Source organism: Musa acuminata, chromosome BXJ2-9 (assembly GCF_036884655.1).
Source record: "Musa acuminata AAA Group cultivar baxijiao chromosome BXJ2-9, Cavendish_Baxijiao_AAA, whole genome shotgun sequence".
NCBI lineage: Eukaryota > Viridiplantae > Streptophyta > Magnoliopsida > Zingiberales > Musaceae > Musa > Musa acuminata.
In genome coordinates this window covers 1,376,027-1,393,435 of record NC_088346.1, presented here as the reverse complement: position 1 = coordinate 1,393,435, position 17,409 = coordinate 1,376,027, and the positions used below count along the sequence as shown (strand labels likewise).

Genomic DNA, 17,409 nt, shown 5'->3' with positions numbered 1-17,409 from the left:
TGACTTTTGGTAATCGGATGATCAACTATTAATCTGAATTTTCTACAAAACTTTGAAGATGATGCTACAATGAAATGCACATTTACAAATGCCTAAATTACCTAAAATTTCATTTTGGTGTTATAAAGCATCACTTGGTCAAAATTTTGTAAGTAAATCAACGTACAGAAGCTAGGCATTCCACAATGGTATGGGCTTCAACACCGATAAGGGAAACCATGAAGTTTCTCTGCAAAGTTGGTTTTACTATCTCATAATTCCTTTCTGTATTGGTGATTTGTTCTTTGCTTGGATATCTCAAAACCAAACTCAAGTCCGACGATAAGATAATTTTCCTAGAGATCACTTAGATCAATTGTTGACTCACTTCTCCAGTAAACCTCGGATGAATCTTTCTCGGAAGATGCTGACAGACTATTGGTTGACCCGGACAGTATATTCTCCAAGGAATCAGCCAAGTATGCCTCCCAAAGACCGGACATGCAAACCTTTCGATAAGCGTCATACCCTGCTGCTCTCAGCCCTGATGTCTTCGTTGACAAAGCATCAGAACAAAACTTTCCTGATCCCATTTCCATCAGTAAAGCCTCAGCCAAACCTGATCTGGAAAAGACAACAGCTGCACAAGTCTCATCCATCAACTGTAACTCGAAATCTTCTGTGAACACCTCATGAATTTGTTGTAGCTCACGTTTTAGCTCCTTAGAAGAAATCAAATGACTAAATCCCCACAAAAACACTAAGTTACCAGTGCTCGATTTCTGGGCATGTTCCATCAGATAATTAAGCTCATCATCAGGTTCCTGTAGGCTAGTGCATATGGGATAAAAGATATTTGAATAATCTTCAATGGGCATGATGTTCTGTCCTTGAGGAAGTTGACCATCAGGATTCAGTTTTAGTAATGCACTGAGTGCTGCAAATAAATAAGTTATTTGCAGAACATTATTTCCATGAATGGCCTTGTTGCTCTTTTCTTCAGCGGCTGGAGTTAAAAAGGAAAAAAAAAAATCATATTCTGAGGTCAGAAATCAAACAAATAAGATCATCACAAAATGTAATATGACTAAAGTGAACTATGCAGGAGAAGTGAGCTTATGTCAAGCAAGACAGGTGTTTTTCCCCCAAAAACACAAATCTATTGAGATTTCAAAATTCTATAAAGGATCTGTGCAGATCATTATGGAAAAAAAAGTCTACCTTGTGCTTGTGCAGGGGGAGGAGATTCTTCCCACAAAAAAGTAGATTTTTCTATCCTAACTCTTATGGCAGCCCAATTGATTGTTTTTACATTCACAAAAACTGTGCATTATAGAAAAGAAATACAATTGTGCTAAAAGTAGTTTGATGTCAACAATAATGTGACAGATGGTGATTCAAGCTTATAACATGAAATTGGTGAAGGAATCAATCTGACTAAGAAAAACAAGTCATCCATAAATTTCTGTTGCTTATGTAGGATAACAAAGATATACAGAATTATTTTATGTGACAGGAGAAAAAGACACCTGCCAATAAGACAAATACCTTTTGGAGGGAGTTCGATATCAATAGGCATAAAGAATTGCCTCTTCAAGTAACTAAGAGTGGCAGGTAGATTCTTTGCTTTTCTCAAAGGGCCAATTTCCTTAGACAGATAGTTGATATCAATTATGTTAGTGAATACCAACCTCAAGGAGCACATAAATTCAAAGAGAGTTGGGGGCAAAGGGGCAATGAACTTTGAGTGAATAAATGTGAAATCTGCAAACAATGCAATTAATATTAGCAGATTAGATAAAAGAAAAAGGTGGGTAGGGTAATTTGAAAATCACCATGTAGACAGTTATAACCAATGACTGGTTTATTGGAAGAGGAAATCACATCAATCACTTCCCGGAATCCCCGAACTCTCAGGTTCTGCTCATTTTCAAGATTTTGAATCTCGGTCTAAAACAGAAAGTAAGAATGTGGTGAACTACAAATCCAGACATAACAGATGCAATAAAAATGATATATCATGTATTTGAGAAACAACCATGAGAAGATTTTTATCCTCCTCTGAGCTAGTCAGCACTATACGTACAGCCTTAGGTCCTCCAGATTTGTCTGGAACAACCAGAGGTACAATGTTATCATGAATATGACTGACAGTCTGCAACCAAAAAAAGAAAACATAAATGGAAGTTTAGAAGTACCACCGTTCTCCAAAAACATGGATCTCTCAACTTAAATGAATTCCCTGTCTCTTTGAAGACAGAGGCAAAGGATGATCAAGCATTAATCCACATTGATCACCATAGCACTATGTTTTATCAACTCCATATGAGTTGCTATTAGCTAATTTCAGGTCTTAGTTCTAATTTTTCTTTTAAGCTAGATAGTCTGGATCTGGAAGCACTTCCCGAACTGCTATTACATTAAAAGATCCAAAGAAATTAAACCAGTTGTTCTTGGCAGCAATATTAGACAATTGAGTGGAAATACGCCTAAACTAATCCTAAATTCAGTAAAAAAGATCGCACCTGCAGAGCCAACTGAACTTGACGATCACTGCAGACACTGATGCTCATGGAAGGCCTCGAACCATATAGTTCAGTACCTGAGATGAGCTTTCGCAGGGACTTGATCAAATCCTCTATGTGATATTCCAAGACAATAAACACAGTAAGAAGCCACTCAAGTTAGCAGAAAAAACAAAAAACCTCATGCTTCACTGCTGAACCAACCATCAATTGTGTTACTCGATTCTTTACAAACATTCCACCAGTGCACAACTCTTGACTTAATTCTGGACATAAAAATTGAATCAGCAACTGAGAGGCTTGAAAACGATGATACTGGTTGTATTTGAGGGATGGGATTTCTTTCCTTGACAATAGATTCTTGTACTCGGGATAAGTATGAAATCCCTGCCAAAGGAATTGTGTGCTGAATCTAATCATATTTAAGGACATTTCTTATGCTAAATCTATCATTCACACTAACTTACCATCATATATGCAGGCATTAAAATCAAAACCTTCTTGAGCCATAGACGTCAGGAATGAAGTTTGACATGAGAAGGAATAGGAAGGTGCAACCAAATTTATTTCATCCCTAGGAAATAAGTGAAAGTTGTACCTGTAACCAGGTAGCACAATGTTATTAAACATCAAAGCTACGATACTGAAAACTGCACTAGCAAGAATAGAAAAAGCCCTGAGGTTACAATACAAGGCACAGAGACATAATTTAATTAATTCTCAATATGAGATTCAATTCTAAGTTTTGACGATAAAATAATTGCTTTTCCTACCAATTAGCTCCAAGTCCAAAGGGGCACAATACTCATTAATAAGAGGCTACAATGGATTATCTATAAGTATTTCTTAAATTTTTAGTCGATGTCATTGCATCTATAAACTTAAGCCAGTAGATGAGACATTATCTTGAAAGGCAAATGACTCAACCCAACATGTGAACGTGAATCAAGAATCAATTTTATAAGTGTGGTCTAGCTAATTTTGAGTATTGAACTTTCCACCTCAATATCATGTTAAATTCTTGATCAATGACATTGCATAAAGAAGCTTAAGCCACTAGATAAGACATGATCTACATATTTATATTCTTAAATAATCAATATTTAGATCATCTTCGCTCATTATTTCCTACAGCATTACAAAGGCTACCATACGTTATCCAATGCTGATGTAAATTGAATCGAAAGCCACGCAAAGCAGAAAAAAAAAAAAAAGATCAATTAACTTGTTCCTTTTGAGCAATTACAGTTAATACCAGCCCATAACATTAAAACAAACAAAAGAAAAAGAAAGGGATAGGAAACTAATGCTCTCCTAACTAAGGACTAAAAGAAATGAGTCATCTTTCGCCCACATCCCTATCCGATAATCAAGCACAACATAACATCAAAAAATTCTGATGTGAAACAAATGTTATATTACGAAGATAAGACCCGAAAGGAACGATAACTATTCCGGAATCCAAAATTTGGAATGGGAAGAGAGCACATACGGGTAAGCGAGGACTTTGTAACCTCGGAGGCGGAAGGGGCAGACGGCAAACTGGAGGATCTCGTACGACTCGGCCGCAAGCCTGGCCTTGAGGTAGGCGACCTCGGGGGTGTCGATGGGGAGGACGCGGTGCCACGGGTGGCGGCGGGAGGAGGCGACGGAGTCGCCGGTCTTGCGGCAGGAGATGGCGACGAAGTCGGCGCTGTCCACGTCGATCCTGAGCTGCTGTAGGGCGGCGGCGAAGTTGGACTTCGTGACCTGCTTCACGGCGCCGGCCCACCGCTGCTTCCCGCTGCCGGCGGCCATCCGTGTCTCCCTCGCTCCCCCACTCCCCCCTTCCCTCTCATTATATATTAGTGAGGGTGAGACGGAACAGAGGGAGGATGCAGTTTGTGTCTGGGCTTATATTTGGGCTCCCCATTTCCCCGTTATGGCCTTTTTATGGCTTATGAAAGAATATATATAATTTAATTTTTCGACATAATTAATTTTGCTTCAAATAAGAGAATTATGAGTGTATTTGTCGAATGAGTGACGCAAGGGTCAATCACGGTCAAAATCAGGTCAACCTTGATCCAGGGTCACGAATCAGACATTAGTATCAATATCTTTCAGGGGTGATGTGGCATCTCGATCATGTAGGACCATGGAAGCATTCTCACAGGCGAGATCCACGCGTCAGGTTTCTGAGAACCCACGTCTCCTATCAAACTTTTGCATGGCTGCTTCGGCCCGGAACGAAAAGGCCCAACCGTGTATGGATAGGGAACCGAATCAAGGTCGTAACCCTTCTTGAATTGGAACGAAAAAGACCACCTTCCCCAGTTTCCACCGCCGTTTCTTCCTCCCCAGTGGAACGCTCTTCAGCAAGTCTTGGGGATGGACTCGAAAGAAATCGGCAGCGGGTCGTCCGGTGCGGACCTCCTCCGCGAGATCGAGAGGCTGAGGTCGGACAAAGAGGAGCTCGAGAGCCGAATTCATCTTCTTGAGGCGCAAATCAAGCCTCGGGGTGCCGCGGAGAAGGACAAGAGCGGAAGTTGCAGTTTGAGCTCGCTTTCGTGCCCTCAGATGAATGGCGCTACCATTAGCGGCTTGAGCCCGGAGATGATCCACAGATATAGTCGCCACCTCTTGGTTCCTGATTTCGGAGTCGAAGGTTCGTCGGTCATTTGGTTTAATTCTTTCTTCTATGTCAAGCTCTCTTTTTTATCACATTCTCCATTTGTTGCCTTAGAATTATATTCCTCAATTCTTTGCTTTAATTGATATATTAGTTTTGTGGAAGTTCCTTCGTACCTTTTAACAGCTTCTTCAACACAGTTATTTTCGTTTATTTGCATCATATGAAAATTGAAAAGCTCTCTATTGTCAGATGGTAATCTTTGAAAATATTGTTGATGTGAATCTGCCAACAGTAGCAACCTTTTGTTATATAGTTGATGCCATGTCAAACGCATTGCCTTTTAATGGATTTCACAGTTCAACTACACTTAATTAGTTTCCCCAAGTACGGGATTGTTGTCAAATAACTCGTGCACATGCCCACTGTTCTCTAGCAGTAATGGTAAGGTATTTTCTTTCTCATCTAGAGTTATTTTATTATCTCAAAGATATTATAAAGAGAAATCTATTATATTGTCAAACCAATGTTGGTTTCTGTCACAGGATTTATTGGCAAGGAAATGCGTAATGCAACATTTAGTCTGTGTATTCTGTCAACATTTAGTAAATATTCTGAATTTACTCTTTAGTTGCTCAACCACAATAAGTGTTTGCAGTCAGCTGTTGTCATCCAGTCAGTTTAACAGATCCAGTCATGAATTATAAAGAGAAGCAAGGTGGTTTATGACTTTATGTCAATTGTAATGTCAACAGACTTGCGAGTTCTAATAAGGAAGAAATGTTGTCTATGGCTGTATTATTATCGGGGTAGAATGCCATAATAAGTTTTCCAAAATTAGCAGCTTCTTTAGAAATCTATTCTGGGGAGGTTTTTCCATACATTAGAGACAATTTTTGTTTAGAATTTATTGGACTCTGCAGTTAACAATGCCACATTGGAAATTTGCAACCTGCTTATTATGTTTTAATGCAGAAGGCTACATTTTCATAAAAGTTCTTTGTCAGGAGGCATATTGCAGCTCTTTATTGTTTGGAAGAACTAGTGAAAGAGATGCTTGATTGTTTTCTGCTGAACTTTACCTCATTCTTGAATCTTGAGTACTCGTTTGATGTGACTACATATATCTTGTGCCTTGTTGCTTGTGCTTCTGTGATGTCGAGTCAGGATGTGGAGCTGGTGCGATTCAGATGTTGTAACAAATAAGTGTACTGAACCGGATGGTACTAATTTGCGCTGATTATTATCAGGGGGGCTGGGTATTGGTTGGTAGTTAAGAGGCTTTGCTGTTTCATTTGGTAAGAGATGATATTATTGGTTTCTATCTTCTGCATCTGGTACTCTTATTAATCAATTGTCACATTCAAAAAAATTGTTTGCTTCGGGACTGCATATTAGCAGGAACCTCATGATGTGTTTCCCTTTCTTGTTTGTAAGTCATGTTTTTATTCTGATTCCAATAATATCATATAAGATAACAAGCCATTAATGTAGTTTGCCAAAGTTGAACCTCAGATATGCTAGTTTATGTATTTAATTTTGTTAAACAGATTTGGGAACATATTCAGTACATTCACCTTTGCTAATTTTTATCCATGGTCATCTCTGAAAGTAAAGTAGTGATTACCTTTTCTTTGTGGTGTATTTTCTGCAGCACCTTGGTCAATGAAAGTTTTCTACAACATATTCATTCTATGTTGATTCATATGCGAGTAAATTTATAGTTTAGGCATCTTACTATGTTTATATGTTTTCCAGTGTATATTACTATGTTCCAAATCTGAGTTGGTTCTAGGAAAGGACAATTTGAGGCCAATTCTACCCCTTAATTTATGGGTTTTCGTTATTTTCTATCTAGCCATTGTTATTTCTTTTGGTAGTTTTATAATTAGTAGCATACTTTGGCATCAACTAAGATGTAGTGACCATTATCAATTGGTACTATGCAGGGCAATTGAAACTCTCAAAGTCTTCGATATTGGTGGTTGGAGCTGGAGGTTTAGGATCACCTGTAGCTATGTACCTTGTTGCATGTGGTGTTGGTATTATTTTTTGACTGTCTACACTTGAAGTTCACTTCATCTAAATATACAACTTGATATATCTCCTTCTGATTGCATGTAATTTTGGATCTGCACAAGGTGTTTATAAAACAATAGTTAGCATACCATGATTATTCTTCTTTTTATTGGCTACATATTGCCTCTAAATTTGTGAACATTTCAATGTTGCTTTTCAAGTAACCTATTGAACTATTATGGCTTATGTTTCATACTTAGACTCGGTTTTTCTTTTTGTAGGTTGCTTAGGCATTGTGGACAGTGACATTGTTGAGCTAAACAACCTACATCGACAAGTATGCAAATCGGTTTTTTCTTTCTCCTTTTATCTGTTCTCCCTAATATCTCTTTTCTCTCTCGTATATAATGGATTATGGAAATACTATTTGGATTTTGACCAGTTGCAAGATGTGTAAAATATAGAGCTAATGGATAGGTTGACAAACTTGTGCTTCTTGTAAATTTTATTCATATGTGATATATAGATAGTTTGAGCAAGGCTGGCTTAGAATCAATTATCTCATAATGTTGCATTTATTCTTTATCTTAAAGGGGGGAAAAAAGCATAGTTTTTGTTAAACAAAGTATTTAGTTGGTTGTTCTAAGTTCTAACATGGTATGTAGTTTTGATGTGTAATAAAATGATGAGAAAGTGCAAATTTAATTTTCTTTTGGTGCTAAATTAACAACTGTAATAATTTTCTTAGTAATATGAATTCCTGCATCATGTTTGACTTCTCTTCTCTCTAGAAGTTTTTGACTTTACCAATTGAATAATTATAGAAAAAATGGAACCTAAATATTACCCATATAACACAACCTTCATCTCTAACAGCCAAACAATGTTGTTTTACGTTGCTGAGGTCTTTATGAAAAAGCTTCCAAGTTCTAACACAATTTATTCTATACTGGTTCTCTTTATGGCTGAATTCTTACTTTAGTGTGAAAATTTTCTCGAAAATTTTCTCATTCTTCCTGACACTGATTCAGATTATCCACACAGAAGCATATGTTGGGCAATCAAAAGTGAAATCAGCAGCTTCTTCTTGTCATGCGTATGTAGATATCCTTTTTTTGCTTTGAATGAGTATAAGAAAGATTGCTTATTTGGTTGTTTTCTTTCTTGAATTATATGACAGGACTTTTGTCTGATGTAATTGTTTGGTTCCAGAATTAATTCTTCTGTCAAGTTGGTTGAACATCGAGAAGCTTTGCAGGCAGTGAATGCTTTGGATATAGTCAGCAAGTATCCTTAATGAAGCCCATAGATTTTCAGGACATCATTTATTTGTAGTGTTTCTTGCTAATGCGGCTAAACTATTTTGTTTTCCAAGACTACTGATATTGTTAAAGATATGACATTGTTGTTGATGCAACAGATAATCTCCCAAGTCGTTACATGATTAGTGATTGCTGTGTCTTGCTGGATAAGGTAATGCTTGGTCTTTGTAATTGACATATGTGAAATTGAAGTATATATGCAACCACCAAAGCTTCTGTGTTGGTTCAAGAAGTCTTTTTTCGGTTTCATCACTGTTTAAAGCTATGAAATTCTATTAGAGATACAGGATACTAGTACGGGACAGGGCAAATATGTTGATACATCAAATCTTTTGAAAAAATAGAATACAAAATGACACATGTATCACAATTGGGATTGTTTTTAACTAAGCTCGGCAGTCAAATTTTAGTATTAGAATATATAATTAGATATAATGATAAATGATAATAAGTAATTGATTAGCATCTCAATCTATTCATTGTGAAGGAGTATTTCTTAGTAACATAAGTCTTGTACGAGGTAGTTTCTTGTCTTTTGTTTTTTCATCTCTTTTCAGTGTTTTTCTCCTAAAACTCGATACATTCTGGTGTACTGCCAATTGGTAAACTGGTATGGACTGGTATAATACCAGTCTTAGCTTTGACTGGTACACTAGGTTCAGATCCATACGCTACAGCTACACGAAATTGTGAACCTTGATACGAATGATAAAACAAATTTCTAATATTTATCTGTCCACTCTACAATTAAAGCGTCAACACTCATGGAAAAAGGTCCTCTTAAGAGATATCTAGAGCAACACACTGGTATCCTGAAAGTATATAGTTTTTATGTTAATTGTCCAAAACTTTAATACTTGAGAAAAGTATATGTCTTGTATCTGATACAGATAACACAAGTAATTTGAATTTTGATGTATCCATAATTCATAGCTTTAAAGTTTGAGTAGAAATTTGAAGTTTGAACACTCAGTATCTATGTTGGCTCTCAAATAGCAACACTTGCCACCAATTCTTAATAATTATAGAATTGTAGTCATGCCTGAGATTGGGATAACACTGTGAACATCAGTGCCAAGTTCTAACCAATTGCACCACTTTTATACCTTGGGCACAAAGTCTGACCATACCAGGTTGGTCCTTCCATAAAATGTTTTGCACAAGTGATAATTTTAGCAGTTATATGTGCATGCTCTAATGATTCAGACCTTGATCCCATCTGGTCAAGGATTCAGTTGTCCAAAATCAAAGATTCACTTCTAATGTTATAAAAATTGCCTTAAATATTTGGGTGGCTGAGGTCATGAATTGCTATATTAACCATCTCAAGGCATCCCTGTTAGTATGTAGTAGTCCACTTTAGGTACTGATATGGAGTCTCATTCTGCCCAATCCTTCACCAAGGTACAACATGCAGTATGCAAAAGGCAGTCTAGTGCACAAAGCTCTTGCCAATACAGGATCTAGAGGCTAATCGATTTGGCTCATGGAGTACATGGTTGCATATGGTGTTCATGTCAAAATAGTTGTAAATTGTAATTGTTTTGGTAAAATATCATTGACTAGTAAATTGTATGTGTATGATTAAGTTTAAACAATAAGTAGGTGAGCGCAGGCCATAATCATATTTGTCTAGGATGGCATCATATTCATACTCGTTTATATATCTGTTTAAGTAATTATAGAAAAATTGACAAATGACTAGGAAAGTAATAATGCCCATCACATTTGTGGCTTATGTATTGCTTCTGTAGTAGCTTATGTACTAACCCAGAAATAACAATACAATTTGTTTAGTTATCTAGTGAAATACTATTAACTAAAAAATCATAAGCATATGATTAACTTCTTGTCCGAGAGGATATTAGTATGCGGACCACCCTCTACCGGGCGGTACCAGTGTTTTGACCCTGTATCGGGCGATACAGGGTCTGTACCAACTACCAAGCGATAATAATCGAAATCCGACTGTTACCAAGGCATACCGATTGGTATGCTCCGGATTTTGATTGTTACCGAGGTGTATCGGTTGGTACGCCCCAAATTTTGACTGTTATCGAAGCGTACCGTTCGGTACATCATGATATTTTTGGACCATTACCTCCAGGTATTTTTGGAGGTTTTTCAACTCTTTTTGGGTGTACTATTAGTATGCCCCGACGGTTTGCACCCACCAATACGGACCGAAATTGAGAACCTTGGTTTAAACAATAAGTAGGTGAATATTAGGCCATGAACAAGTTTGTCTAGGATGGCTCTATATTCATGCTCATTTCAAATACCTGTTTAATTAATTATATATTAGGAATTGGAAAATTTCTAGGGAATTGATAAAGCATATCGTATTCTTTGTAATATGTGGGTATTGTGGCCATGTACCGAAGCAAAACAATGGGAATTTGATAAGCATTTGCTTATTCATCAAATTAAATCAAAATAACCAAAACCAATAGTCTTTTGACTATAGTAGTAGTAGACTATAAAGATTAAGATCCTAAACTATTTGACAATTGTATAACAAATTACAGTAAGATTTAATATTTATGTATTGTTAATCAAATCATGATATGCTCCATGATGTAGAATATATTGGTTTATGTGGTTATCGTTAATCAAATCATATTAGGTTTCAAATTAAGTAGAACTAAAACTGAATATTGATAATGTAATTCTAGTGATTTCAGGAATAGATTAGAGAATATAGTTAAGTTGGATGGACAAGAAATCCCTTTAAATAAAAGTCTTAGGTATCTTGGATCAATTATTCAACAAGATAGAGAGATCGATGAAGATATTATTCATAGAGTAAAAATAGGATGGTTAAAATGACGAGAGGTGTTAGGAGTCTTATGTGATTATCGGATACCTTTGAGATTAAAAGATAAATTTTATAAGATAGCTGTGAGACCAACAATGTTTTATGGATCTTAGTGTTGGGCAGTTAAGAAACAACATATACAAAAAGTTTGTATTGTTGAGATGAGAATGTTGAGATGAATATCAAGAGTTACTAAGAAAGATAGGAAAAGAAATATTTTTATTCGTGAACAATTAGGTATCGCTTCAATAGAGGATAAGCTGGGAGAAAACTGTTTAAGATGGTATGAGCATGTGCTTAGGAAATATTCAAATATAGTAGTTAGAAGAGATGAAATTATTAATGTTAGTAGTATGAGAAGAAGTAGAGGAAGACATAAAAAGACTTTAATATAAATTATAAATAAAGATTTAAATACTCTGAACTTGACTAAACATATGACTCTTTACAAATCTTAAGGGTGGCAAAAGATCCATGTAGCTAACCCCAAATAGTTATGACTTGTGCCTTTGTTGTTGTTGTTGTAGTATATTTTATGTTGAATTTTATTTCTATGCTTTCTAGAACTTGTGCATTGCATTTGTCTCACTAAAAGAAATGTTTCAGATTGTGTCAAAGAACCTATTTTGTATACAATCATAATAAGATTGTGGTCTCTATTCAACCGACAAGAATATGCATGTATAAGTTTGGCTCTTAGAATATCTGCAGGGTGATATTGAACTCAGTAGGTTAGTTTCTCTTGAGATCTGTTCTCCTGAGTGGATTCATTCTCTTCTCTGCAGCCTCTTGTATCTGGGGCAGCACTAGGCTTGGAGGGACAGGTAAACTTGTCTGAAAATTAGGTTCCTTTTATTGCCATATATAAACCAATTTTGAGTTGAAAATTGTTCATTATTAATAGCTAAAAGTAACAACTTTGTTATGCAGCTTACTGTGTATAATTATAATGGAGGTCCATGTTATCGTTGCCTTTTTCCAACCCCACCACCTTCTGCAGCATGTCAAAGGTGTTCTGACAGTGGTGTTCTCGGGGTAGGTGAGTTGCATATAGTCTAGTTTCTTTTTTACTTGTTTGAAGATCGTGGAAGCTTATCTAATAAAATGAGAACTTCTTGATCAAATTTGAAGTATATTATATCATCAGTAATTTTGTTAATTTCCATGCTTGAATGCCTTTAGGTGGCAACTTTTGTAATTGGTAACAGATCATACTATATCGATAAAGTTTTTTGGCTATTGTTCCAGTCAGATGCAATCTTCTCTTTCAAGTACTTGATTTTTTAGATATTAATCCAGTCTTCCCAATAAGTTAGTAAAGGGGCTTCCTTATCTACACGTGCAATTGAAGTGCATATCGAGAATCTAGACATGCGGATGTGCCCTATATGTGATGAAGAAAATAAAAAGAAAAGTTCATCTTGTCTATGACTCTTAGAACTGTTAGGTGTTTATCTTTGGAGAAATTCTTGGGTTTTATGGTGACTTAAATGAAAAAATGCTTTGAAACTCTTAATCACTCATTGACAGCAGTTGATGTATTAACTATTAAGTATTAACTACAATTTTTTTTGGTCAAATTTGGCTTCTGGCCTTTCGTTTTATTGACAGCTAATTAACCTTTTGACATGCATTTGTGACACTGTGCAGCTTTAAAAGAATAATGTGGAAACATGTGTTTGGTAATTAGATTATCTTGATACCATTGAAAAGTAGTACATTACTGTGGCATAAACCATAAACTGTGAATTACTTATCTGTCGTAAGAATTAAGAAGCACTCTATAACATTATCAACTCTCAGTTTCATAAACTGTACATGTGTATCTGATTCGTAAACCTTTACTATATCTAACAACTCTATACTTAAACTAGTTGTGCTTGTATCTGGCATAATATAGAGTTCAAACTTTGAATAGCAGTAATATATACTTATAAGGGTACCAAAAGCTGTTTCAGCTGAAGTTTTTGTCAGAGTGCCATAGTTTGATTTGTAAATTTTACTAGCACTATTTTCTCTGTATTTATGCAAAGTAATCCTAGTCAAGTAGTCATATAAAGATAAGGGATCATTCTCACGTACGTTTGGTATAAATTGTTTTGCTTTCGTAGCTATCTATTTGAATTTTGCTTGAGAAGGGTTGAAGCATAACTCTGAACTTACAGTAATACAAAAGCTTATAAAGCTGCTATGTGAAATTGGAAATCTCTCCTATTTATGTTTTCCTCGCTTGATTTTTATGCTTATGAAGTGAAATTATAAATTTAGGAGCTATTTCTTCAACATTATCTACCATATATGTGTTACTTGTTCTGAACTGTCATTGATGGTTTAATACAACATGTCATTATTGTCTGATTAGTTCCTGGGGTGATCGGATCTCTCCAAGCTCTGGAGGCTATTAAAGTTGCTAGTGCTGTTGGTGAACCTCTCTCTGGAAGAATGCTTCTTTTTGATGCATTATCTTCTCGAACTCGGACTGTATGTAACTTGATCCTTTCACTAAGGACTGTGTTCGTATCTATAAGTATTACCTTTTCCTCTTTTATGCAATTGTTTAAATCCTTTTGGGCAAAACATTGTTCTGTTCTCTTGATCTAATGTTAGGCATCTATAAATTTCATAAAATTACTTGAGTCTAAGATTCTATACATTTTTATAGGTCAAGATTCGAGGAAGATCTCCAGCTTGTCTTATTTGTGGTGAAAATGCTGCATTTACTAGAGAAAATTTTCAAAGTTTTGATTATGAGAACTTCACACAATCTCCAATGTCTGATAAGGTAAGCTTGCTGCCTCGCACGATTTTCATAGTAAAATCTGATTCTTGTTTGGTCTAATTCTCTGAAGGCATAGACAACTCAATTTTGTGGTCAATAAAGTTACTTCTGGCTACTACACATATTATCCTGTAACTTAGCTATATCCTGAAAAGTTTATATGCCACTAATTTCTGTTCTACAATGACTTCTGCGACTCATTATGAATTCGACAGCTATCATTTATGGTTGATTTTCCAAAACCCATTGTTGATCTGGTTGTGCGTGTCAATATGGCATTTGATGCAAGAAACAGATGTTTCCATAGGTTCCTACTGAAGTGCTAGGTTTCTCCCCTAGGTTAGGTTCTAGTTTCAGCAAAAAATATTTTATGAATATCTATTTAAGCAGTATAAGATAATAGATTGTTGCATTTGCCCATGGCATTGAAAAGGTTGGTAGCAAAAATATAATCCATAAGAGGCAGTTGGATTTGCATAATGAAGTCTTTATAGATCTATATATGTATGAATATATGTAGACTTAACATCCTAAAATGAATATGAGAAGAATAACAAGCTTAGATGAATGCTGGAGAAACCAAAGATGAAATCCGGTTTTATGCATATGAATATATATATAATTAACATTCCTAAAATAGTAATTAGAAATATAACAAGCTTGGATGAATGCTGAAGAAACCAAAAGATAAAATCAGATGCGCTAGAACTTCTATCTTAATCTACTCCCATTATTTTCTCGCGAATCACACAACTCCCTCCAGTATGTCAATCGGAGACCCCCGACAGATCTCTAGTGGGGATCGGGATCCAATCGATGTCTTAACGTAACCTCGAGTGACTCGACCAATTACGCTAAGCCCGTAAAGGTAAACAACTCTTGCTAATCACAACTCCTTGTGATTCTCGTCCCGTTCGGTCTCCGAACTATGGCCTCGAGTGACTCGACCAACTATAGTGTTCGGTTAAGTCATCACCATCATTACAAGATGAGTCTGATTCGACAATATGCCATCGAGTGACTCGACCAAGCACACCATGTCCTTAGGTCACTAGTGACATCTTTATATCGTAGGCAAGATAGCAAATCGTGAAATAGGTGAGCCTTGAGTGACTCGACCAACTCAACCTACGTCGGGAATCGATCCCTACTATAACGATGGAAGACCACGTGGGTCAATCTGATTACCTCACGTTTACCGACTTAATATTATAAAAAGAGGAGATTTTTGATTTGATCTCCTAATATGATGTGTCACACACATACATATTTAATAGATATCTACATCGCATGCAAATATATATATATCTAGTATGTGTATAAATAATCACACATCACATGAGCAATCACACCAGATGATCATAGACCACATCCTAATGTGATCAGGTCCGGGCTAGTGGGCCTAATCACTCACATCAAGATCTATGTGTGCAGCGGCACATCTCCATGCCCTGTGATCGTCCATCTCGTCCTCGTCAGTTCCGTGTATTTGAATTGTAGAAGTTATCCAAGTTTGATCACATCCAGCTTGACATCACTATTTACAGTCTAAGCCTCTGTGTTTGGAGTTCATAATAAACTCAAATAAACAAGTTGCTGGACTTAGTAAAGTAAAGCTAATAATCTGCAAAATTGATTCCAGCAGGAAATTGGATAGAAAGAAGAAGATAAGTAGAGGAGAAAGAACGAAAAATATAGGAAAAAGGATGACTTCCTTTCCAGCATAATGGTCCTAGTGTATGCTACTTTTAAATTGACCGATAAAAAGAATCTCATGACTACTTTTCTCAATTATTTCTGCTGGATAGACTTTTTCATTTCAGTTTCTCTTTCTTTTTTTAGAAAAAGAGGTTCTCTAGTTGGGACTGGGTTTATAAAACTCGAGCAGTACTTGAATTGTACAAACAAGACTAGTCCATTTTCCTTTACTAAAGTTAAATCATCAAACGGTACTCTGATATCTAGATTGGCTAATTCTATAAATGCATAATCTTCTGTCGGACAAGTTGTTCCGTAAACCTAAACTAAAACTGATTCATCGGAACACCTCGATCTGCCTATGCTGCCTCTTCTAGAGTAGCTGTGCCTAGTAGCTTTGTATATAACTATACAAAGTAGCTTTGTATGAACAAGTATCTGTGTCGAATAGCTTATGGGCAAGTATGTTTCAGAATGATGATAGTATAGTTATATCCTTGTACAAAAAACCAAAATTATCCACTGGAGACCAAATCTATGTCGGAAATAATGCAGTATTTTCACACTACAGGATACTCGGTTCTTTTATCATATGATGATATGATTTCAAATTGACAGTATCAGTGCTGACCATTGTTGTTCAACTTATGTTGGGTTAGTTCTGTATCTGACATAGGTTGGCTTGTTCATCTCCAATTACAATTACGTAATGTTGCTCCCTAGATTACTATGTTACATTTTTTCATTGATTTTTTTTCTTTTTCTGTTGTGTACACTTTGTGGCAACCAAAATGCCTAAGATTTTTGATCTGTAAATTTAATTGGATGCAGTCATCCGAGAAACTGAACCTGATTCCAGAAAGCTCCCGCATCACCGGTAAAGAATATAATGAAATTGTTAATACTGGTGAGCCACATGTACTGGTGGATGTAAGGCCAGTACACCACTTCAAAATTGCAGCTATTCCCAGGTCGATGAACATTCCACTATCCAATTTGGAGGGTAAGCTTTCAACCATCCATTCAGCTCTGAAGCAAGCAGCACAAGATTCTGGCAAGTGTGCTTCCCTGTTTGTGGTTTGTAGAAGAGGCAATGATTCCCAGAGAGCTGTTGACTACCTGAGCAAAAATGGTTTTCCTTCGGCCAAAGATATCGTCGGGGGGCTCCAATCTTGGTCTCAAGATGTTGACCACACATTTCCCTCTTACTAGGGAACTCATGTGGAATTTATGCTGCAAATCTAGATGATCTTTTGGTGTCATTACTTGGTTCCTGCTAAAGTGGACAACCTCAAGTGACACAAGTCAGATTGTAATGTGGTTAAATGTCGGGTAATTTATAAGTTTGTATGTTAATACTCATCTACTAGATTTTGTGTTTTTGGATGTGCACAAAAGCAAAGTGAATAGAAACTTGGGGAAAAAAAATACGCAAGTATATCATCAAAATTTTCAGCAATATCTTCATGAATGTTGTTCATGTCAATCAATCCAAAGAGATAATATTACAGGGGTTTTCCTAAAAAGTCAGACAAAAATAATTCATATGAAAAGGTTAGGCTCGCTCCTGTCCGCTTCTCCGTCAAATTGGTGGGACCCCATCTGATCAAGCTGGTTATAGGCCTTGCACAATGAATGGGTTGGGCCGGTTGTGGTCG

The 17,409-nt window shown here is 36.3% G+C and overlaps 2 protein-coding genes across 3 annotated transcripts; one reads left to right on the top strand and one right to left on the bottom strand.

The window, feature by feature from the left end:
- Positions 1-4,350, bottom strand: LOC135622315 (poly(A)-specific ribonuclease PARN-like). Its single transcript, XM_065124066.1, has 8 exons — positions 3,997-4,350; positions 2,972-3,102; positions 2,709-2,891; positions 2,505-2,617; positions 2,018-2,134; positions 1,815-1,929; positions 1,528-1,743; positions 1-985 (listed from the first exon to the last, which is right to left on the bottom strand). Exons 1-8 carry the CDS (start codon positions 4,299-4,301, stop codon positions 336-338), a joined length of 1,830 nt encoding a protein of 609 aa, XP_064980138.1. The 5' UTR covers positions 4,302-4,350; the 3' UTR covers positions 1-335.
- A 429-nt stretch (positions 4,351-4,779) lies between these two features.
- Positions 4,780-17,189, top strand: LOC135622314 (adenylyltransferase and sulfurtransferase MOCS3-2-like). 2 transcript variants are annotated; one of them, XM_065124063.1, is made up of 11 exons: positions 4,780-5,151; positions 7,065-7,157; positions 7,416-7,471; positions 8,166-8,230; positions 8,347-8,421; positions 8,529-8,607; positions 12,060-12,098; positions 12,205-12,313; positions 13,637-13,755; positions 13,937-14,056; positions 16,583-17,189. In XM_065124063.1, the coding sequence occupies exons 1-11, from the start codon at positions 4,875-4,877 to the stop codon at positions 16,961-16,963; spliced, it is 1,413 nt and encodes a 470-aa protein (XP_064980135.1). In that variant the 5' UTR covers positions 4,780-4,874; the 3' UTR covers positions 16,964-17,189. The 2 variants fall into 2 exon arrangements, with proteins under 2 accessions (XP_064980135.1, XP_064980137.1); XM_065124065.1 differs by lacking the exon at positions 4,780-5,151 and adding an exon at positions 6,286-6,413.
- The last annotated feature ends 220 nt before the right edge of the window (positions 17,190-17,409 follow it).

Coding starts and splice junctions, on each gene's coding strand:
- LOC135622315 (XM_065124066.1), bottom strand. CDS start 4,301: ATGGCCGCCGGCAGCGGGAAGCAGCGGTGGGCCGGCGCCGTGAAGCAG. Junction 2,892..2,971: donor TAATGCCTGCATATATGATG/GTAAGTTAGTGT, acceptor TTCCTTTGGCAG/GGATTTCATACTTATCCCGA. Junction 1,930..2,017: donor AGGATAAAAATCTTCTCATG/GTTGTTTCTCAA, acceptor TTTCTGTTTTAG/ACCGAGATTCAAAATCTTGA.
- LOC135622314 (XM_065124063.1), top strand. CDS start 4,875: ATGGACTCGAAAGAAATCGGCAGCGGGTCGTCCGGTGCGGACCTCCTC. Junction 5,152..7,064: donor TCCTGATTTCGGAGTCGAAG/GTTCGTCGGTCA, acceptor GGTACTATGCAG/GGCAATTGAAACTCTCAAAG. Junction 12,099..12,204: donor CACTAGGCTTGGAGGGACAG/GTAAACTTGTCT, acceptor TTTGTTATGCAG/CTTACTGTGTATAATTATAA.